This window comes from Budorcas taxicolor, unplaced genomic scaffold (genome assembly GCF_023091745.1).
Source record: "Budorcas taxicolor isolate Tak-1 unplaced genomic scaffold, Takin1.1 scaffold153, whole genome shotgun sequence".
Classification (NCBI taxonomy): Eukaryota; Metazoa; Chordata; class Mammalia; order Artiodactyla; family Bovidae; genus Budorcas; species Budorcas taxicolor.
Window position 1 is genome coordinate 122,563 of NW_026291620.1, and position 20,547 is coordinate 143,109.

General features: G+C 38.7%; 1 protein-coding gene across 1 annotated transcript in view; it reads right to left on the minus strand.

Moving 5' to 3' along the window:
- Window positions 1–383: 383 nt before the first annotated feature.
- The window catches only part of LOC128071122 (beta-2-syntrophin), a 66,343-nt gene continuing 46,179 nt past the window's right edge, over window positions 384–20,547 (minus strand). The window contains exons 3-7 of the mRNA XM_052664090.1: window positions 18,724–18,934; window positions 12,280–12,422; window positions 5,485–5,681; window positions 2,493–2,677; window positions 384–735 (exon numbers count right to left, since the gene is read on the minus strand). Coding sequence (XP_052520050.1) covers window positions 643–735; window positions 2,493–2,677; window positions 5,485–5,681; window positions 12,280–12,422; window positions 18,724–18,934 — 829 coding nt within the window. The 3' untranslated portion in view covers window positions 384–642. The remainder of the gene's footprint in view (window positions 736–2,492; window positions 2,678–5,484; window positions 5,682–12,279; window positions 12,423–18,723; window positions 18,935–20,547) is intronic.

A 20,547-nucleotide genomic window follows, 5' to 3' on the forward strand; every position in this document is an offset into this window, starting at 1 on the left:
CACTTAGGTGTGACAAAGCCGGTGATGTGGTGGGACATGATGGTCAGGGTGGGATACAGGGAGAGCCAGAACATGTGAAGAACCCTTTGGTGATGCAATTCAAGGACTTCCGAGGGTAGGAGGAGTAAATGAGGACAGTAAATTCCAACCAAATGTCTAACCTACACGGAGTGACCATGAAGCCCAGGCTGCTGCAAACTGGCACCTGTGCATGGATGCCTGTTCTAAGCAAGTGGTCAAGGCTAAGCTTGAAACAAATTCTACTGGAAGGAGGAGAAGAAGAAAACGCTTAGATGTTTGATTATGCCCAAAGTGAAAAAGAATGAGCCACCCTTCTTAACAAGGGAAATAAACCTAATTACTTAAAAACCACATTAGGAGACTAGACAATAAATTAACAGATTCATTTTGGAGCTTATTAGAGTCCTAGAATTTCCGGCCAAGGTGGCTTGTAAAAGGCAAGCTCTTCTTTAAACATGGTTACAGTTCAGCAGTGATTTGCAGGTCCTTGTCAAGGCACTGTGCTGGAGGAGAGAGCAAAGAGCTTTCTTTTTGTGCTTTTTTTTTTTTTTTTTTTTTTTGAGGTGTAAATACTTCTTATGACATTCAAGGCTCTTTAACTGATTTTTTTTTTTTTGCTGCTCATACAAGCAGTCCCATGCGAGTGACTTTGGCCGACAAGAATGTGTGCAACACAAATACAATCGGCTTCGGACAGGAGTGCAGGTCCATGGTCTGTGGAGAAAGGACATTAATTATCACTACTATACAGGGATGCTTTAATACACAAATGTGCAAAGTAAACAAATTTGAACATGATATTCTACTTTTTAAAAAAAGATCTATTCATTAATTTTTTGGCTGCGCTGGGTCTTTGCTTCTTTGAGAAGGAAAACTTTCTCTGGTTGTGGCGAGTGGGGGCTACCCATCCTGTGGTGCTCAGGCTTCTCATTTTGGTGGCTTCTCTTATTGCAGAGCATGGGCAAAAGACAGCTCGGGCTTCAGTAGCCATAGTTCGCAGGCTCTAGAGTGCTGGCTCAGTAATTGTGGCACACAGGCTTAGTTGGTCCCTGGCATGTGGGATCTTCCTGGACCAGGAATTGAACCTGTGTCCCTTGCATTGCAAGGTGGATTCTTAACCACTGGATCACCAGGGAAACTACTTTTTTGTGTTTTACTTTTTAAAAAGAACTTGGATAAAGGATGTGCCAGATTTATGTGCCACACTTGGGCAATTAGAGCTGCAAATGGAAATATACTCAGAAGTAAGGCTATTCCATGGCATAATTAAACACTAGCGTCAGAGTTCACATCCACAATTAGGACACTATTAGTGGTGTACTCTAATTGCACCACTCTAATTACACCATGGTGGAATTAGATTCCACCATGCCAGATAGGAAGAACTTAAAAGTAGAAGAGGTAAAGAAAAAGAGGAATATCCTATATGGAAATCACTAACTGTAAGTATATTTCCCACAGGGAATCAGTGAATTCAGCTGAAGTGTGATCATCTATTAAGATTTTTGACACCCCTTATCAGTTCGTGGTGGGAATGGCAAATCTTTTTTTTTTTTTTTTTGGGAATGGCAAATCTTGAAGCTGGTTGGAAGGGCTAGTTATACCTTCCTAAGCACAGGCCTCTAATTTGGACAGCTGACATCCGATGAACAGGCTGCAACAGGCTTTTGAAGTCCATGGCTATCCATAGTTTCCTAAAGGTTCATCATTTAAAAGAAGATTTCTAGTCACAGTTTTCTCATTTGGAGTTTGAGCTATATTATCCCTAATATCTCTATTAGTTCTAAAACATCAAGATTCTGTTTTCCAAATTTATACCTGTTGTGACTGTATCAATAGACATAAGATGTCACATATAAGATAAGACTTGAACTGTTGGCTCAATACCGTAAGACATAGAGGCATGACTTTTTGAGTCCTTTATCATAATTTCTGATTTCTGAAGTACCCTCGACACACTTCTGTAGTTCTCCAAGGGGACTCAAGAATTCCTGTGGGTATTTCCTTTAAAGGACAAGGAAGTCAAAACAGATGATGGGTGTATGGACATATCTTTGCATTTTTTTTTCTGACTAGCAGAATTTCTATAGCAACTAAGTCACTATTACTTTTAACTCTTATCCCAACAAATTGCTGATAACAGCAATGGATAGAACTCATTTATTAAAGTGTGCCAGGTTTAGTATTTTATATCTTACATTTGACAAAAGCCTGTTTCTTATAGGGTTATCTAATTTTTCTTGCTGATATTCAAACAAAACGTTAAAAAGGCAGTGATTCCCTAATGTGGGGAAAACACAAAACAAAACCCCAAAGCCAAACCCATGCATGTTTGGAACCTGAAGAAGAATTTCCTTGGCTCCAAATGGAATAGTAGATGGTAAGTCCACAATTTTCTATGACAAGAGGTAAGAAATGATAAGAAAGAGAATGCCTATTAGAATAAACATGTTTTTCAGAAACATGCTTACCAGTTCTCCTTCGGGACCACCAAAATCCAGATACAGATTTCTGATGCCATCATCAGCAGACATTTTCAGCCTTTCGAAGGGGTAGCGGTATAAGATGCTACTGGAACCTCCGTTTTCCCTGGAGACAGTGAACCCACTTTCATAGTGGATGGTGAGTCTCACCTCTTGGCCATTTAATGTGCAGCCTATTGAAGACAAGAAACAGATATCACTAATGAAGTTCCTACTGCAGTTGAGAGAGTGACAAAGGCTTCTCCTGACTTCAAAAAAGGGAAAAGGGAAAAGAATCTTTCTGAGAATGTGTGATACCTAACCTATTTGGAATGTCCTGAAGTGAATTCTGTTTTGGTCACTCAAGGCAACATCTTGATTGAGATGAAGAAGAAATTACCATAACTTTACTTGACATCTGATCTGATTCAGTTCAATTCAGTGAGTATCAACTGAACACTGTGCAGACAGTAGGCTGTGTGTGGTGCTGGAGAAGTAAGAGGCATGGTCTCTGCTCTCAAGACCTCATAAGTGACAGGCGTAGACATGAAATCCCTAACTGCTTAAGGTAAAGGGTATAGAAGATGACTAAATACCAGCTCAATAAAGCCCAAGTTGAGTAATGGTTTCCTGGAGGAATGGGACTTGAGAAAGTCCCGAAAACGTGGTCAAACCTGATAGGCAGTGAGGAGTAGGAAGAAGGTTTCGAGTGCGCAAGGAGGAACAACCAAATGAGAAAAGGCAGAGACACCTTTCAGGGGCAGTAACATGGCTGGTAGTTGGGAAGTCGCACTGTCAGTCCCACCAAAGATAAAATTCGAAAAGATACATCTGAATTGATGGGGCCAAAAGAACTGATCATCAAGACTGGCAAATGTCTCCCGTCAAGACTGGTGAAGTCCCTGTTTCACCAACATTTAAGCTGTTTTATTGTTAGTACAGGGGCTACTGGTGAGAGGCCCTATGCCCCATAGAAATTAACACAGTCCTCTGAGAACTGAGTTCATCATGGCTGTGAGCAGGAAGAATGGCTCCCAAACAAGCAAGTCCTCATATCGAGACCAATGTATCCTTTCACTGGACATGAAAAACACTCAGTCAAGGCAGCTGGCATGTTCAAGAAATAAGGAAAAGGAATAACTCACAGAGGAGAGTTTTGCACAATGAACTCTGAATATTAATTACTTCAGAAAAGGAGCCAACAATTTAACAGAAGAAGGTGGTAACACGCATCTGAAGGACATGCCGGCTTATTTATGTATGTGTATACATGTGTATGTGCACACCAGGCACACGCATCCTATTAAAGGTGTAACAGACTAAGCGCCTGCACCACGTGTGAGGACATGCACACACACACATTTTAAAGAAATCCTGGTTCTTTGCAGAGTGATTTACTTTCAGCCAGTTTAGCATGTCTGGAAAGCTCTAAATACAGAATAAATGATTAATAAGTACATTAATTGACTTGAACTGTGGAAATGAAAGTATTACCAAGGTAAAATATTGAAACAGTGCTGTGAATGAGAACAAAAAAATTCGAAATTACCAAAAAACAAGTTTCTTTTGTCCATTTAAAAATATAAGGAAGCAGGTGGTCCTTATTTTCTCTCTATTCAAGCCATTTGTATTTAAACAATTGTGAGCCAAAGACTGAATAGATTTTGGTTTCCTGTAATATGAAGTTTACAGACACCAAAGGAACAACACAAAACTAAAAAATGTTCAAAAGCCACACTGTACTCTCTGTTTTGGGAAGCATATCTTTCCAGGTACTTGAAGATATGGTGACCCCATATGCCAGTGATGAGTGTGCTGGCCAGACCCCTGGGACTCCACACAAGGACACAGGGCATCCAGCCTGTTCAACTGAAGACTTCTCCATCCCAGAAATCACATTCTGTGGCCAAGACAAAAACCAGAGCCCCACAGTCCTTAATGTGGTGACCAATCACAATGGGTGGGAGACAGGCAAGTGAGAAAGACAGTGTGGTGTGGTGACTTCGGTCAAAATCCAAGGCGGGTGTCATTGACATTGGTGTCATCGCTTGAGCCATTGTTGTGGTCGTAAGGAAAATACAGAGCATGTCCTAAACAGCTGAAGAATTGTTACAACACTGAAGCTGTCTGGTGTCACTGTTAGAAGATGACCCATGGAAATGCCGCTCATGCAGTTCTAAAGCCATAGAGACCCCTCACTTCCCAAAAGCAATGGAAAGGAAGATAAATCACAAGACCTTCTGCTCTCAAACATTTTCTCTTTTCATGTAAATCCTGTAAAACTAGGTTTAGGAAACAAAATGTAAGAAAACAGGAGCAGAACTAAACCAACTTCCAGGCAAGATGTTCAAAGTAATTAAAACCATATAAGAAACTGTAATTGTGTCTTAATTTTGACAACTCTCTGTTCTTAAAATGAAAAGCAATCTGGAAATATCTATACATAGCCATATACACAGATACACACATGTGAACTCATCCCTTCAAATTCACACAGACAAGCCACAAGAGGGCGCTTCAACAATGGAAAGAGACCACCAGGGTGATTTCCTTTAGATGCCCATTTCAGTACTTACTGGGCACACCTCTTCCAACTTTGCAACAGAAACTCCAATTCCAGATTCTTCGCTTTTCTACAGCTATAAGCTCTTCCAGATGGTCACACTTTTAAGGGTGTCTATCCATGTTCCAAATCTTAACAAGAGGGTCAATACACCTAGTATTTAGTAAATGAGTCCTCACATTATTAAATATTTAAATAATGAAGAGTAAAACAGCCATGTTATGTTGTACAGAAACTGTTGTGAATGTGTTCAGAGTCACATAAACAACTTACGAAAACTTTGCTACTGAAGTAGAGAAACTCAGTTTCTTTCCATCATGATCACCTTCAGGTGTCTTATTCAGAACATTTTAAGTCGGCCCACAGGATAATGATTTTTACTTTAAAATAAAGAATGACATTTAATTACTGTTAGGAATGAAATGCCAGTATCTATACCTAGAGAGACTTCCTTGATCAACTCAGCAGCTGCATGGCAGCCCTGAACGAGTATTCGGGTCCAAGTGGACAGATCCCGATGTGTCTCCACCCTGAAGAGATGCATCTCGATGCCCTGCCGAGAGCCTGTCCTGGTGGCGAACGTCAGGTCAGATCCAAGGGAGGGTGAGCGACACCCAGAGCCAGAATGAACCAGCCTAGGACCACAAACACAGCAAAGTTCAAAAGTCATTAATGTACTGTCAGAGGACAATCTCAGCAATTTATGCTGATAAAAATGCAGAAAATTATAAACATCGGCAGCAGTTTTTAGGTAAGTATATCTCAAAACAAGATTATAGTATTTGACATAGATACTATTCTGTTTTCCCATAAAAATGACTCCTGGTGTCACAAGCAGAACACTAGGTCAGATGGCCCAAGAACCTCAATTTCCCATTTGCTTTTTCATGCTCCCATGAAAGGCTATACTGTGCTTAGTCACTTGGTCATGTCCACCTCTTTGCAATGCCACTAGGGAAGCCGTCCCAAGAGGCTAGGCATGTCAAAAAAAAAAAAAGGACTCAATTTTGATTAAAAAATAAGCCACAAACATGCATATCCTCCCCTACTTGTCAGTATCACAAGAATGGTAATTTTTTACCAAGGATAAATGTATACCAATACATCATAATCAGTCAAAATCCAGGTTTGGACAAATATATCAATATAAAGACACAGCCATCATTATAATATACAGAGAATTTTCATTGCTCTGAAAATCCTCAGCATACTGCCTAGTTATCCTCTCTCTCCCTGGGGAACACCTGATCTTTTTATTGTCTCTTGGAAAATGTCAGATCTAGAGCAGAAAATATACAAGTCCAGAATGTTCTATCATAACAGCTAATATGGCAGTTCTCAAATATCTTTTTTTTTTTGGCCACACAATGCAGAACTTCCTTGACCAGGGATTGAAACCATGTCCCCTGCAGTGGAAGCATGGATTCTTAACCACTAGACCACTGGGGAAGTCCTCAAATACTTTTATATAAAAGCCCTATCAAAAATGCTCAGAAGTTCAGCTGAAGAGGTTACTATTGGCTAAAGATAGACCATGATTTTTTCTTTTATTTTTTAACTGACTGGTTCCTCAAAAAGTTAAATAGAGGTACCATATGATCCAACAATTCCATTCCCAGGTATGTACCCAAGATAAACAAACACATACATTAGAATAAAAATTTGTTCACAAATGTACATATCAGCATTATTCTTAATAGCCTCAAAGTGGAAATAGCTCAAATATCCATCAATTGAGTAGATAAAATGTGGAATGTATATACAATGGAATATTATTCAGTCATAAAAAAGAAAATTTGGAACTACTTGGCTACAGCTCTTGACTCTCATTCACTTAAAATATGATACTACTCTACTACAAAAAAAAAAAAAAAATGATGTGCCATCTTTTTATTTGAAAAAGTGAGTTCCAGGAATTCCCTGGCAGTCCAATGGGTAGGATTTGGCACTTTCACTACTGTGGCCTGGGTTCAAATCCTGGCCAGGGAACTAAGATCCCACAGGCTGTGCGGCATGGCCCAAAAAAATCATTTTGGGGAGAAGAGTCAAATCAAGAATGGGACAGCAATGAAACAAAACAGAGAAGAGAAAAAACATGAGAAGCATCAGTTCAGTTCAGTCGCTCAGTCGTGTCCGACTCTTTGTGACCCCATGAATCGCAGCACACCAGGCCTCCCTGTCCATCACCAACTCGTGTCCGACTCTTTGTGACCCCATGAATCGCAGCACACCAGGCCTCCCTGTCCATCACCAACTCCTGGAGTTCACTCAGACTCACGTCCATCAAGTCAGTGATGCCATCCAGCCATCTCATCCTCTGTCGTCCCCTTCTCCTGAAAGAACCTTAGTTTCTACAATGTGTCCTACATATTCTGCCCCATGAGATGCTCATAAGAATAGGGTTTCAAGGTCAAAGATAAGAAATGGGACATTCATGAACTAAAAAATATTTTCAGATAAAAGGGAAAGAGTAGAACACTGTCTAAGAAAGTATGACTGTTAAAGCATTTTAAAAATCCCTTCAACTAATAGTGAAAAGCTTCCCACAAAGAAAATCTTAATCCCAGATGGCTTTGCTGATGAATTCTACCAAATATTTAAAGAATAATCAGTACCAACTCTTTATAAAGTCTTCTAAAAAACAGAAGAGGGAATACCTCCCAACTCTTTCTATGAGGCCAGTAACACCCTAATACCCAGATCAAAGACATCTCAAGAAAAGAAAAACTACAGACCAAGATAATTTATAAATACAAGACACAAAAATTCTCATCAAATTATTAGCAAATTGAATCTAGCAAGACCAAATAAGATTTATCTCAGAAGTACAAGGTTGGTTTAATATTCAAAATCAATATGGTAATTTATTTATAAATTGATTTGATTTAAAAATTATTTTTAAATTGATTTATAAATTGATAAGTAAAACCATATAAATAGAAAAAAGGACAGAACCTACAAGACCACTGTAATAGACATGGAAAAAACATTTTAACAAATCCAAAATCATTTAATTAAACCCCAAATTGAAAACACTCAACAAATGTGGAATAGAACAGAACTTTCTCACTCAGATGAAGTGTACCTATAAAAAAACCCATAGCTAACTTTGGGTTGTTTAAGGCTGAGGGAGAGGAAAATGGAGAGTGAATGCTAGTGGGTAAGGGGTTTCTTTCTGGGGTGGTTCAAGCGTCCTAATAGTGACTGTGGTAACTGCATAACTCTGTGCAAATGTCAAAGAGCATTAAGCTCTATGCTTTAGGGCTTCCTTGCTGGCCCAGTGGTAAAGAATCTGCCTGCCAATGCAGGAGACACAGGCTTGATCCCTGGTCCAGGACAATCCCACATGCTGCAGAGCAACTAAGCCCATGTGCCACAACCACCGAGCCTGTGTTTTAGAGCCCGGGAGCTGCAACTAGTAAGTCCATGTGCCGCAGCTACAGAAGCCCACGCACCCAGAGCCCGTGCTTGACATCTGGAGAAGCCGTGGCGATGAGAGGGCCCATGCGCCACCTGCTCTTCGCACTATATTTACTATATTAGGAAATACAGTATATTTACTATAATGAGAAATTAAACCTGATAAATCTTCAAAATATTAATTCATTTAGAAATAAAAATAAAAAACCTATTAGGTGCTAATATAAATAACATACTTTTATTAAAAATAATATTTTTCAAAATGAAATGAATGTGAACACTGGCACTGTTTTAATTTTTTTCAAATCTCTTTCATATACAGCTTAATAAAAGACAGCTGAATTCTCTTATGTGTATCTGCATTCTGCCACAGCATGTAGCTGAAGTATACCCAGCCTCACACAGGTATGCAGCTGGACAAGGAAGGAGTCTTTTAATAGCTATTTCAGATAATTATGGCTATCTTTCTGTCCACCAAACCAAAAATCAACAAGTAGTTTCTTAAAGGTTAGTTGCAAGGTAGGATCTGAAACCTTATCAATAAAGTTTTTATGTGTGCTAAGCTGCTCCAGTTGTGTCCGATCCTGGGACCCCATGGACTGTAGACCTCCAGGCTCTTTTATCCATGGGGTTTTCCAGGCAAGAATACTGGAGTGGGTTGCCATGCCCTTCTCCAGGGGATCTTTCCAAGCCAGGGATCAAACCTGCTTCTCCCTGCGGCTCCTGCATTGCAGGCAAATTCTTTACCACTGAGCCACCAGGAAACCCTCAATTATCCTGTTACATTAAAAAATCCAGTGGTCTCTCCTGCAGCTTGAATAGATTTTTTTACCCTTGCATGATTTTGCAGCATCATGAACTGGTCATTTGGAATATATTTTTTCATTGAATTATGTACATTTTCCAAATGTTAAAAGTATTTTATTATATAAAAAAGTCACATTTGGTAATATCGCCACTGATCTCATCAGGTAAGTCTTTAAGTACTAGGAAGCTGTCAAAATTCATAGTGAGAGACACAAGTTTTCCAGAATTCTAATTTTTTGTTTGAAAGATAGAAATTTTAAATTGTTAACAAATACCATCAGTGTTTTCTTTAAATGACAAATTCATTTTGAATTTTATTTTAGAAAAAATTAAAAGTCTGACAAATACCCAAGTCTGAGTAGCCATAGTCTGTCATTTTTTTTTTGAAGGGAAAGTGGTGTTCCATTAAAAAACCCCAACCAACCAACCAGCCAGTTCAGCTCATAAAAACCACACACGCTTTTCTTTGTAAAAAACCATCACATCTCCATATGCAGGAGAAGTGGGCTCTAAGCACTTCCCACATCATCTCACAGATTATCAACAGCATGAATACTCAAGGGCTGAGATTAAATAAAACTAGCAATTTTCTGCCTCAACAAAGGCATTTTGAGGTTACAGTGGCATGTTTTCTCCCTGCAAGGCCATACAGTTCGGTGCCAACTGCCTTGATTCATGATAAGGTACAAGCAATTTTACCAAACTCAGTGCAAATGTCAACAGTGAGAAAAGCAAACAACACGTTAGTATTACTGTGAAAACAGTTTTAAACTTACAGACCCCGTGAAGAGGGTATCCCCAGAGGTCCACGAAAAGTATTTGAGAACCACCTCCCTGAGCTGATCCCTGTAGAACCAACATGCCAATTACACGTTAGCTACCTCAGCAAGAGTTAAATGAGTTTCAAAACTACTCCACATGCAATCCAAGTAATACAGAGTGTGAGCAAAGTGTCAGGGTGTATTCCCCCATATTCAGTTTGATTGCTAATCTCAAATCAGACCTTAAAAAATATAAAGTCCAGAATTTTTCCTACAGATTTGATTATGAAATATTTGGCAGAGGGAATCTAATTCAAACCAGCTGCTGGACTCTTGCTGCACAGCAGTTGGTTAGAACACACTGCCAAAAGGCCCCCTTAGTGGGAAGGCCTGATGAGCTCATGCAAAGGCGGTACAGCGGCTTTGGCCCCATAAATCCCATAAGCACACCACCACTCAATTTTCCACATTGTCAAGTAGCCACGCTTTCTCTGGATCTTCTTCTTTTCCAGTCAAAGAAGGCATATAGGAAAAGGCTACAAAATGCACGTCCTGCAAAATCTATAGCACGTGTATCTAATTCTCTACCTGTATTGGGCACTTGGATTTAACCTCAGGAAATGTGTCAAATGAAATAATAAAATAAAAATCCTCTTCATTTATCACATTCATGTTTTACTCAATTCCCTGACCATCCCAAAATATCAACTATTAGATAAACACAAACATACAGCTTTGGTTTCCAAGAATCTGTAAATGTGCAAGCCAATGTAAATAGTAACTCATGTTAATTTATATCACCCTAGCAGTGTTCTTTGATTTTTGAACTATAATTTATTTATTTATTTATCAGAGACTGTCTACCTTTGCTACTGAATCATCAAGGCCCTTTCTGCAGGACCTTCATATCCTGAAGGAATTAATGACAGCACGCTTCTCCAACTCTGAGGCTCAATAAATCCTTCATCTCTATTCTGTGATCTACAGGCTACAGCTCTAAATTACCGAGAAACTCCTGAAAAGCTATGTGAAAATTATATATTTTAAAAATAATGATATATGTAAGGGAACTTGGCAAATTGAAGGAAATCCTACATAATGTAAAAGTCTTCCTGTAATGTAAGAATTCTCTTCCTCACATGAATCTTTGTCTCCTGAAAGCTGGAACTCCCACACTGCTTCCCGTGGGACATCCTAGATGACGCCATCATTTAACCTTTTTGACTATCAAGTGCTTTTTTGTGGGACTCCTTTTTAATGTGTAGTTTTTGAGCTGTATCAAAACCTGATTCTTTTTTAAGCCCAAATTAACACTGAATGTGAATATCTTTCCTAGTTTCACACTAGATAACTAGTTTCTGATTATTTCTTAAGACATATTGGCCTCCAAATCTACATTTCTCCATTCTTTTCCTTCCAGCTCCCTACATCTGGCATACTAGAAACATCCTGTTGCTTCAGGTCAGATAAATGTTTACTTGATGGAATCAAATGTACTCTTATACTAGAAAGAGAAGTTGAAGAATATTTTGGCTGAGTTGTATAGTTTATCCACAGTACCACATTCTGGTTTAAATGATTTCATCACTCAGTCAAAATGCTGCCACAATTTCAGTGATTTTCTAGTCACAGTCAATAAGGAAAAAAAAAAAACCAAAACACAATTTATTTATCTTCATGAGTAAGCCAAGTCTTGAGAAAAGCAGTTAGGGAGCTGCTTCAACAACTTAAAAAATACACACAAAAATATTAGTGACAGAAACCATATATTCTGAGCTAGGAGCTGCAAAAAATGATCAATAGGGTTGTGAAAGAAAAGTTTTTGTCTAAATCGTCTACATCGCTGCTTGAATGCTATTTTAGGCACCTAAAAGATAACAGAAGTCATTTTAAAATTCCTTTAGAATTCCTTAGTAGATTCAGTCAGAGAAGGCAATGGCACCCCACTCCAGTACTCTTGCCTGGAAAATCCCATGGACGGAGAAGCCTGGTAGGCTGCAGTCTATGGGGTTGCTAAGAGTTGGACACAACTGAGCGACTTCCCTTTCACTTTTCACTTTCATGCATTGGAGAAGGACATGGCAACCCACTCCAGTGTTCTTGCCTGGAGAATCCCAGGGACAGAGGAGCCTGGCAGGAGGCCGTCTATGGGGTCGCACAGAGTCGGACACGACTGAAGCGACTTAGCAGCAGCAGCAGCAGCAGATTCAGAGTAGGACAGATATTTTGTTGTCTTTAGTCTTACCTTGTGGCAACAAGAGGGTAGCTATGACATGGTGATGCCCAGGCATCCCTGGTCCATGGCATACAGTCATAAAGCAGCAGGTCCTTCTCAGTCACGGCCATGAGGACAGGTCTCCACTGCTGCCTTCCACCATCTAGCTTTGCCTGTTACAGAGATGAGATCCAGAAAGTAGAGCTAACTATAATGATGTGTAACTGTGAAAGTTCCTTCAGTGACCACCTAAGACAGTGGGTCTCCATTCTGCCTCCCCATCCTAACCCATGTGAGACAAAGGAAACGCCCCACAGATTCCTTCCCACTGGCAGGGCCTCTCCACTGGGAGGTGTGAAGTAGATTGTGTGTAGCTGGAGAAAGTGTTCCCTGAGTGAATTACACACATTTCCTAATGATATGACACAGTTTCTTTCCCCTACTCCACAATAACTAATTATCACAAATTCTAATTAAATACACAGCACTCAGTTCAAAATGATAATGGTTTTAGTATACCTGATGTGGGAGTAACATCTTCTAAGTGCAGGATAGAAACTGTTACCAAGTAAGTCTGTATAATCTAAACATCAGTGTTTTTCAAATATTTTTGATCAAGAGTTACAATAAGAAATACATTTTACATTGCAACTCAACACATATATATAAATACTGAATTTAAAAATTTCCTGAACAACCATAATTCCTATCCTTTGTACAATGCACTCTGATAATTTCTATTTTATCTTTTTAAAATGGCAAAATGACCAACTATGCTCTATTTTGGAAAACGCTGATATAAACTACTGTCAATGAGCTGCCCATTACAGTTCAGGAAGTTTATGCTTCAGTTTCAAATGTACCATTGCATTTAATTGCATAAAGCTCAGTTATCTCTGTGATAGTTTAAAAACATAGGAAAACAACCACTATTTATATATATTGTCAAGGATCCAAGGCCAAAAAGCAAAAGACCACGTTCAAGCAAAGCCCTGGTATCATCAAAATGTTTGCCTTCCTAAGATGAGACCTTTGAGCAGGGAGTGCGTAACAACAGTATTTCAACCCTCAACTTTTCAGCTTGCTATCACTGGCAGCTTCCAGATAAATTTAAATTGATGAATCACTTTTCCCTCACTTGTGTTCAGATCCACCTTTTATCTTCTCTTCCTTAATGACTTCTGAAGGTAATGTGAACATGTCAGAGCATTTTAAGAATACATCTATGATCTGAAAAGTGGCCTGAGTGGTCCATTTCTGTGCTGTAACATCTACACTGGGTCTCTGTTCTTGCTAGAGCTATGACTGGATTCCATGAGCAGGAAATGAATTCCAGCCAGTGAAGCTGCCCATGTTCAACCATGTGCTGAAAGCCCAAAATACATGACCCAACCCTGAGAATTCTAGCAAACTACGGGAGAAATAATTAACTATTTCCTTACTGGTGAACCTGAGTTTTCTAAGACTTTATATGTCTAGGGGTAAAGATTGCGATGTCTTTCTAAGATTTTATATGTCTAGGGGGAAAGACTAAGACTGTGATGTCTGGAGGGAAAGTATCAGCTGGAAAGAGGTTCTCTTGGATTCTTCAGTTTTGGGGTTACAGATACTCAAAAGGGATTTCTAATTTATATGCACTACTAAGTCTTCGTCTCTGAGATTGTTATGGACAATATTTCATAGGGAAAATAATATAAAAATCTATCTTCCCAGAGGAATAAAATGATAACTTGATTTTTTAAATTAACTTTTTTTTGCTAAGTTATAAGACAGATTGTGAATGCCAGGTCACAGTATATGCATTTAGAAAATCTAAATTAAATGCATTTCTTCCCAAAGAAGAGAAAGGAAAACTGCTAATGTCAATAGAAACAATATCGAATTTAAAGACAGAACTTTTGTTTTCAATAAACAATTTTTAAAAAGTGTTTATTCTTTAGCTCTTTCGAGTCCTTCGCTTTTGGAGGATATCTTTTCCCTCTTCTACTTAATCACTGGAGAAAAATGAAACCTCAGTTTCAGTCATTCTGTTTGCCTATCTGCCTTAACTTATAAGGGTACTGTTTGCCTTCACTGGAATCAGAATGCCGCTGGCTATATATAGCATGTGCTTTCGGTTGTGGTATCAGTACAAGCAGCCTTGGGGCTCAACTGCTGAGGTGGTTTTTTCCCCTGCTATCGAGTTTTTGGCCAGAGAAAAAAAGGATACTAATGTTAGGCTTCTGCTTTGTTTGTGTTTCAACACCCACACGTGTGTACACCTGGCCAAACAATAGTCCTCTCCAAATTTTGCTTTTTAACAAATAGAGTTGAATAGCACTAAAGATGAAAAAATTAATCATAGTTATTATTCATTCCCTAAATCTCTTCATCGTACAAATCTTTTTAAGAGGTGATATACTTCTGTTCTTTACGCATCTTAGTATTATGATAGAAAACACAGAGCAAAACATAAACTGTGCCATTAATCCTGATTTACTGTATATGTTTCTAACTTGAATCTTGACACATTCTGAGAATCATGAGGGACAAAGTAGAAACTGTGAAAATGAATCTTTCTTTGGCTATCTTGGCTTTTCCATCAATACTTAAGTGCTTAAAATACTTATTTTGTAGATAACGTATGTCTCCACACTTGGTAGACTTAAAGAAAATTCCCTCTTAAGAATATACAGTTCTTAATATAAAAGAGGTATAGTTAGAACATAAGAATATAAAAGTTATAGTTATCAGTCACATAAAAATCAGCATCAATAAAGAGGTAAGTCCCTTGCACAGAAATTATTTGTTACCAAACATCTATAGCCTAGGTTTTCCCTATTTTAGGCAAACTCAATTTATGATAATGTAAAATAACAAACAGATAAAGAAAGATCATTTAAAGTTAAATAAATAATCCTTCCTTAAGTTATCTGACCCAAATGCCTATCTTTTCTAGGTACAACTGAAACAGTTTCATTTATGTATATGCTTTTCAGGAAATATATCTATTGCTAAAAGAAATGCTTACCTATTTTAAAAAGATTACATGATCTGAAAATAGATTGGCCATTTTCACACTCATAGAAATAAATAATATCACAATTAAAGAAGGCTTTGGCATTTACCTAGTTCAACTTTTATCAAATATGTAAGTTCATTATAAAATTCCTCTGAGAAATGATATCCAATCTTGCTTGAACACCTTATTCTAAGTGTATTTGATTTGGGCGGCCGAAACAACTACACAGAAAAAGTAAAAATCATGAACAGTTTAAAAACAGCACTTTGGATTAGTTCTGTAGTACTATTTTTTAAAGAACTCGAAACTATTCAACTTAGTATTATTTCCCAACCCTGAGCTTGTGTTCCTGGATAGCGTTTTATAATTAATGACTTGTCTACTTGCTTTTTGCATGTATATATGTAGACAAAGGAAAAAATTACTGAATATCTACTATATATAAAGCATTAGGCTAAGTTCTCTGGGGTGAAAGATTTGAGAGAAATTTCTCCTTTCTTCTGGTCTGTATGTAGCATAAACCAAATAAACTCCACTTTAAAGGTCTGGCAACTCTCATATATTGCTGGTGGGAATTTAGTTCAATCTTAATGGAAGGCAATTTGACAATATGTATCAAAATTATTGATACAAAGTGTTAGTCCCAGTGTTTGTGGTTGCGTGTGTTAGTCGCTTGGTCCTGTCCGATTCTTGGCAACACCCATGGACTGCAGCCTGCCAGGCTCCTCTGTCCATGGAATTCTCCAGGCAAGAATACTGGAGTGGGTTGCCATTTCCTTCTCCAGGGGATCTTCCCGACCCCTGGATTGAACCTGGGTCTCCTGCACTGCAGGCAGATTTGTTACCATCTGAGCCGCCAGGGAAGCCCACTGATACAAATGCCTGTATCTTTTGTGGTAGTTTAAAAAGATGTCCACACATTCTTTACCATTCTTCCCTTTAAAAGCTGGAGCCCTGGGGTGTAGACTGGACTTAGTAATAACTCACTTCTAATGAAAAGAAGAGAGAAGAAGAGCCTAGGTCATAGCCACATAGGTATTGTAGTGTCCATCTTGTTCTCTCTCTCAGATCACTTGCTCTGAGGGAAACCCATAGCTGTATCCTGAGGACACTCCAGGCAATTTTGTGGAAAGGCCTGCATGGCAAGGAGCTGAAGACTTCTGCCTACAAGCAGCAAAAAACTGAGACTTCCTGCCAACAGCGATATAGATGAATCATGTTGGAGGTGCACCCGCCAACCCATCAAGCCCTCAGATGACTGCCGCCCTGGCTAACAGCTTGACGGCAACTTCCTGAAGGGTCCTGGGCCAGGACCACCCAGCTAAATGGCTACCAGATTCACAATCCTTTGAAACTGTGGGACATAAGTGTTATTCCAAAGACACTAAGTCTTGGGGGTCATTTGCCTTATAGAGATAGGTTATTAATAAACCCTTTGAAACAGCACTTCTGAGATGTATCCTACAGATACACAAATATTCAGTTCTACGAACTCTAATGATCAAAGCTCAGGAAATAATGCTCAAATTCTGGATAAATCCTTTTCTAACCAAAGCTTTACAACTTACTACCAGAAACTTAAGAACCAAATACATTCAGATGATGTGTGTTCTCTTGTTATCTGCTCTATCTGGACTCTGGAACCAAAGAGTTTGGACAGCACACGTGTGAAAGGACAAACTACAAGGTTATTCATTATAGCAAGGTTATTCATTCTGTGTAAGGGCACAAATGACAACAACACTGGAGGAAATGCTTCTTTAACTACAGCCACACAATGAAAAACTATACAGTTGTAAAAAAGAACGCTCCATATGTTTGACATAAAAAGATCTCCAGGATATACTGTTTCAAGAAAAAAAAAACAGCAAAGTATTGATATAAAGTAGTGTGCATAATATGCTTTCTTCTTTTATAAAAGAGAAAAAGAACATATTCCATATTTGCTTTTATCTGCATAAGAAACTCTCAAGAGTCATTATAAAGGAATCAAAGTGATTACCTTTCTGGGGGCTGAGGGGTGGGAATTAGGTGGATGGGGAACCAGAAGGAGGGTAAGACTTCACCTATTAACTTCTCATTTCAATCTTAGAACCTTACGAATGTATTTTTTTAAATCATGAAGATTTCTAACATTGCCAAAAGCACAGAACAACTACCACTCCATTGAGTTTTTCAACCAGCATATAAAAACATAGAAACCATGATAAAATACTAAAACTTTCACAGTCAAAAGTACTTATACCACGATTTTCATTAGTTTCTTCTGCTTATTCTAGTCATGCCTCCTAGAAATCATCACAGTACTAATTCTGTGTTCTAATTTATCAGAATCATTATTTGAAGTGTTCATAAAATTTCATGGCTGAAAATAAATAGATCAATGGAGTCCAAACCTGATTCACCACACTATCACCTGGGGCAGCAGATGAGATTGCCAGGCACCCCCATCAGTCTACCAAATGGGGACTCCTGAGGGGGACCACGGGGAGCCAGACCCTGAAACTGTATTTAAAACAAAACAAAACAACAACACAAAAGAACAAAACCTTTCTGGGCTGATACTGATGCAATCCCTGCCCCCCTGGCACACACGAAGGAACTAGGGTGCAAAGGTATGAAGGAACTTTTAAAAAGAAAACCAATGAAAAACAGAGTTAGCACTTGAACACTCATCTCTGACTCCCTAACCCTGTTTGTTTTCAGCTCCCTCTGGCCCAGCTGACGGTGAAGGCCCCGAAAGAAAAAGGATGTGTGGTAACATCGTGTAGAACTTTTAGTCTTCCTTTTGTCAAACTTTGGATCCAAACTAACCAGGGTTATGTTCTTCCTTTCCTTTCACCCAACCTCTATTTAAGTTTTCTAGTTTCTTTCCATTTGTCAGTTGTAGAAGACAGCTGTACATGTGTTTAATAGCTTGTAAAATATTTTGTATATTTTAAACTTTTCCCAGATCAGGGTAGTAAGCCTGTTGTCTCTGAAACTCTGTCAATAGACTAGAGTGAGAATTGGGAAACTATGACCTCTGGGCCAAACACAGCCCACTTTCTGTTTTTGTAAATAAAGTTTTATTAAAGCACAGCCACATCTATTCACATTCATGTTGTCTATGACTGTTTTGCTGCTATCATGGCTGAGTTAAGAAGTCATGGCACTAATAGCCCTTTGCAAAATAAGTTGCTGATTCCATTCTAAAATCATGAAAATTATCTCCAGTCATTAAGGATGATAAGAAATGATAAGAATCTCTTCATAGTTATGTTATGATGATGACTATCATGACAGTCCATTCAGCTGGTGGAAGTGATAATTAGCAATAAATAGCTAAAAACTAGGGGAGGAGAAACAAAAGATCTGCAAGTTAGGCACTGGAGACCTGACTGTGTGATAAATATTCCAGACATACGGAATGGGGGAACCATCCTGGCTCTGAACGGTGACCCGGTGAGACCTTGCCCTGCCTCCCAGCCTACCTGTTCTGCCAGCCAGGCAATGTGCTTAACCTCCTTGCTGCCTCCCGCTGTACTGGTTGCACCAAGCATGGCATTGAGTTCAGCCAACACCTGTGGGAGGAGAGCCATTATGTTGGTGTGGATAGCTACGAACCAGGAGTGTGCTGTGGCTGTATCCTTGCAACGGAGGATCAAAGTGTTCCTGCTATCAGGAGAATGGAGCTCTATCAATCTGTGTGGAAAAAGAAAAAAGAAAATGAGCTAGATCAGAAGCCATCAAAACTGCCATGGTTAACATATATAACTGAAAATCAACTTTAATTTTGCATTCCAGAATATAAATGCTTTTTCTTAATTCCTTAGAGCCCAACCCCAGAGAAATCCACATGTGGAAAGATCATCACCAGAAAGACTAACTGCTGGGCTGCCATCTCAGTATTCATGAAATGACCTGGAATGAGAGAGCCTAGTGCAGAGCACTTCACTCCGCCTTCATTTCCAAGTCAAAGAAATGGAGAGCCTGCTTGTTGAATCGCATAGGCACATTGTAATGAAAGATTTTTTTTTAAATACTTAGAAAATTCTGGTATATAGTATTGCTAGGTAAGTAAAACTTATTGCCAAAAATTGAACTGAAATTTCCACTGTGTGAAATAAAATAGCTGAAGAATACGACTCTCTATGAAAATTTAGAATTGTTTTTTAGGGTCTGGGTAATGTCATATGATTAACTCATCCTCCAAGTAGTGGAGGAAAAATAGTTGAGAAATCTTCAACTCTATGACTATTATTTACTAATGCTCAACTAAGAACAATCTCTACTTCAAAAGTAACCATTAGGACTTATTTAAATCTTTTTAAAGGTACATGCAACCAGTTCCTTATAAAGCAATTTGCTGGGTACTATCTTGTATTTTGATCAAAGCTTTTGCCAAGATGAATTTTAAAAATCAATCAATAAATGACTAACGTATGTTCACTGCTGTGCTCTAACAGTGAACATATATATCTTTTAAAAGGGAAAAAATTAAAAGCTCTTAGGAGTGTTTTTCATGGTAGGCTAAAAACTGACAAACTGCCACTGACCAAGGAGAGAACTTTTCATTCTTTCATCTTTCTGAAGACAGTTTTCGCTTCCTTGAAGCCCTGTCATGAGATCCCACACTACCTGACAAACATGACTGGTTTACAGGAACACCAGCATGTCTGCCTTGAAGCGTGCATCCCTCTCTCTGGTCATATTTAGAGATTCCTTTATAATTCCATTTTAACTTGCCATACTCAATGTGGTAAATATTCATTCTCATTTGAGCTCTGGTCAGTCCATCCTTTCTTAAATAAACATTTAATGAAAACTTACTGTTTTCTAGATTCTATGCTTGACACTGTCTTAGAGATATAATAGTGAAAAAAAGAGAGAAAAACTAGTCTCTCCTCTCACTGGACCTATCATCTAATGGGGAAGGCAGAAAGTTTATATTTAACTAATATGCAAGTTACAAAAACTACTTCTATAAAGAACTGTGATGACTACCACAAAATTCTTGGCTCAAAAAGGCACTCCTGAGATGCAGCAAAGCATGACTACAATGGGGGCCTCTTTACCACTGGGGCACACTTACCAAACTGGTATACAGCTTATAAACACATCTATCCATGCTACCTACCTACTTATCCGCTGACATGCCCTCCACTAGACTTACCCTCCTAGCTACCTGAAGGGCTACCCACCAGTCTATCCATGTTTCACATGCCTTCACAGTTTTACAGCAATAGCCAAAGAGGCCAGAGAGTTCTAGAAAATAGTCAAAACATAAAATAAGATCTGTGACCAGTCGAAACACT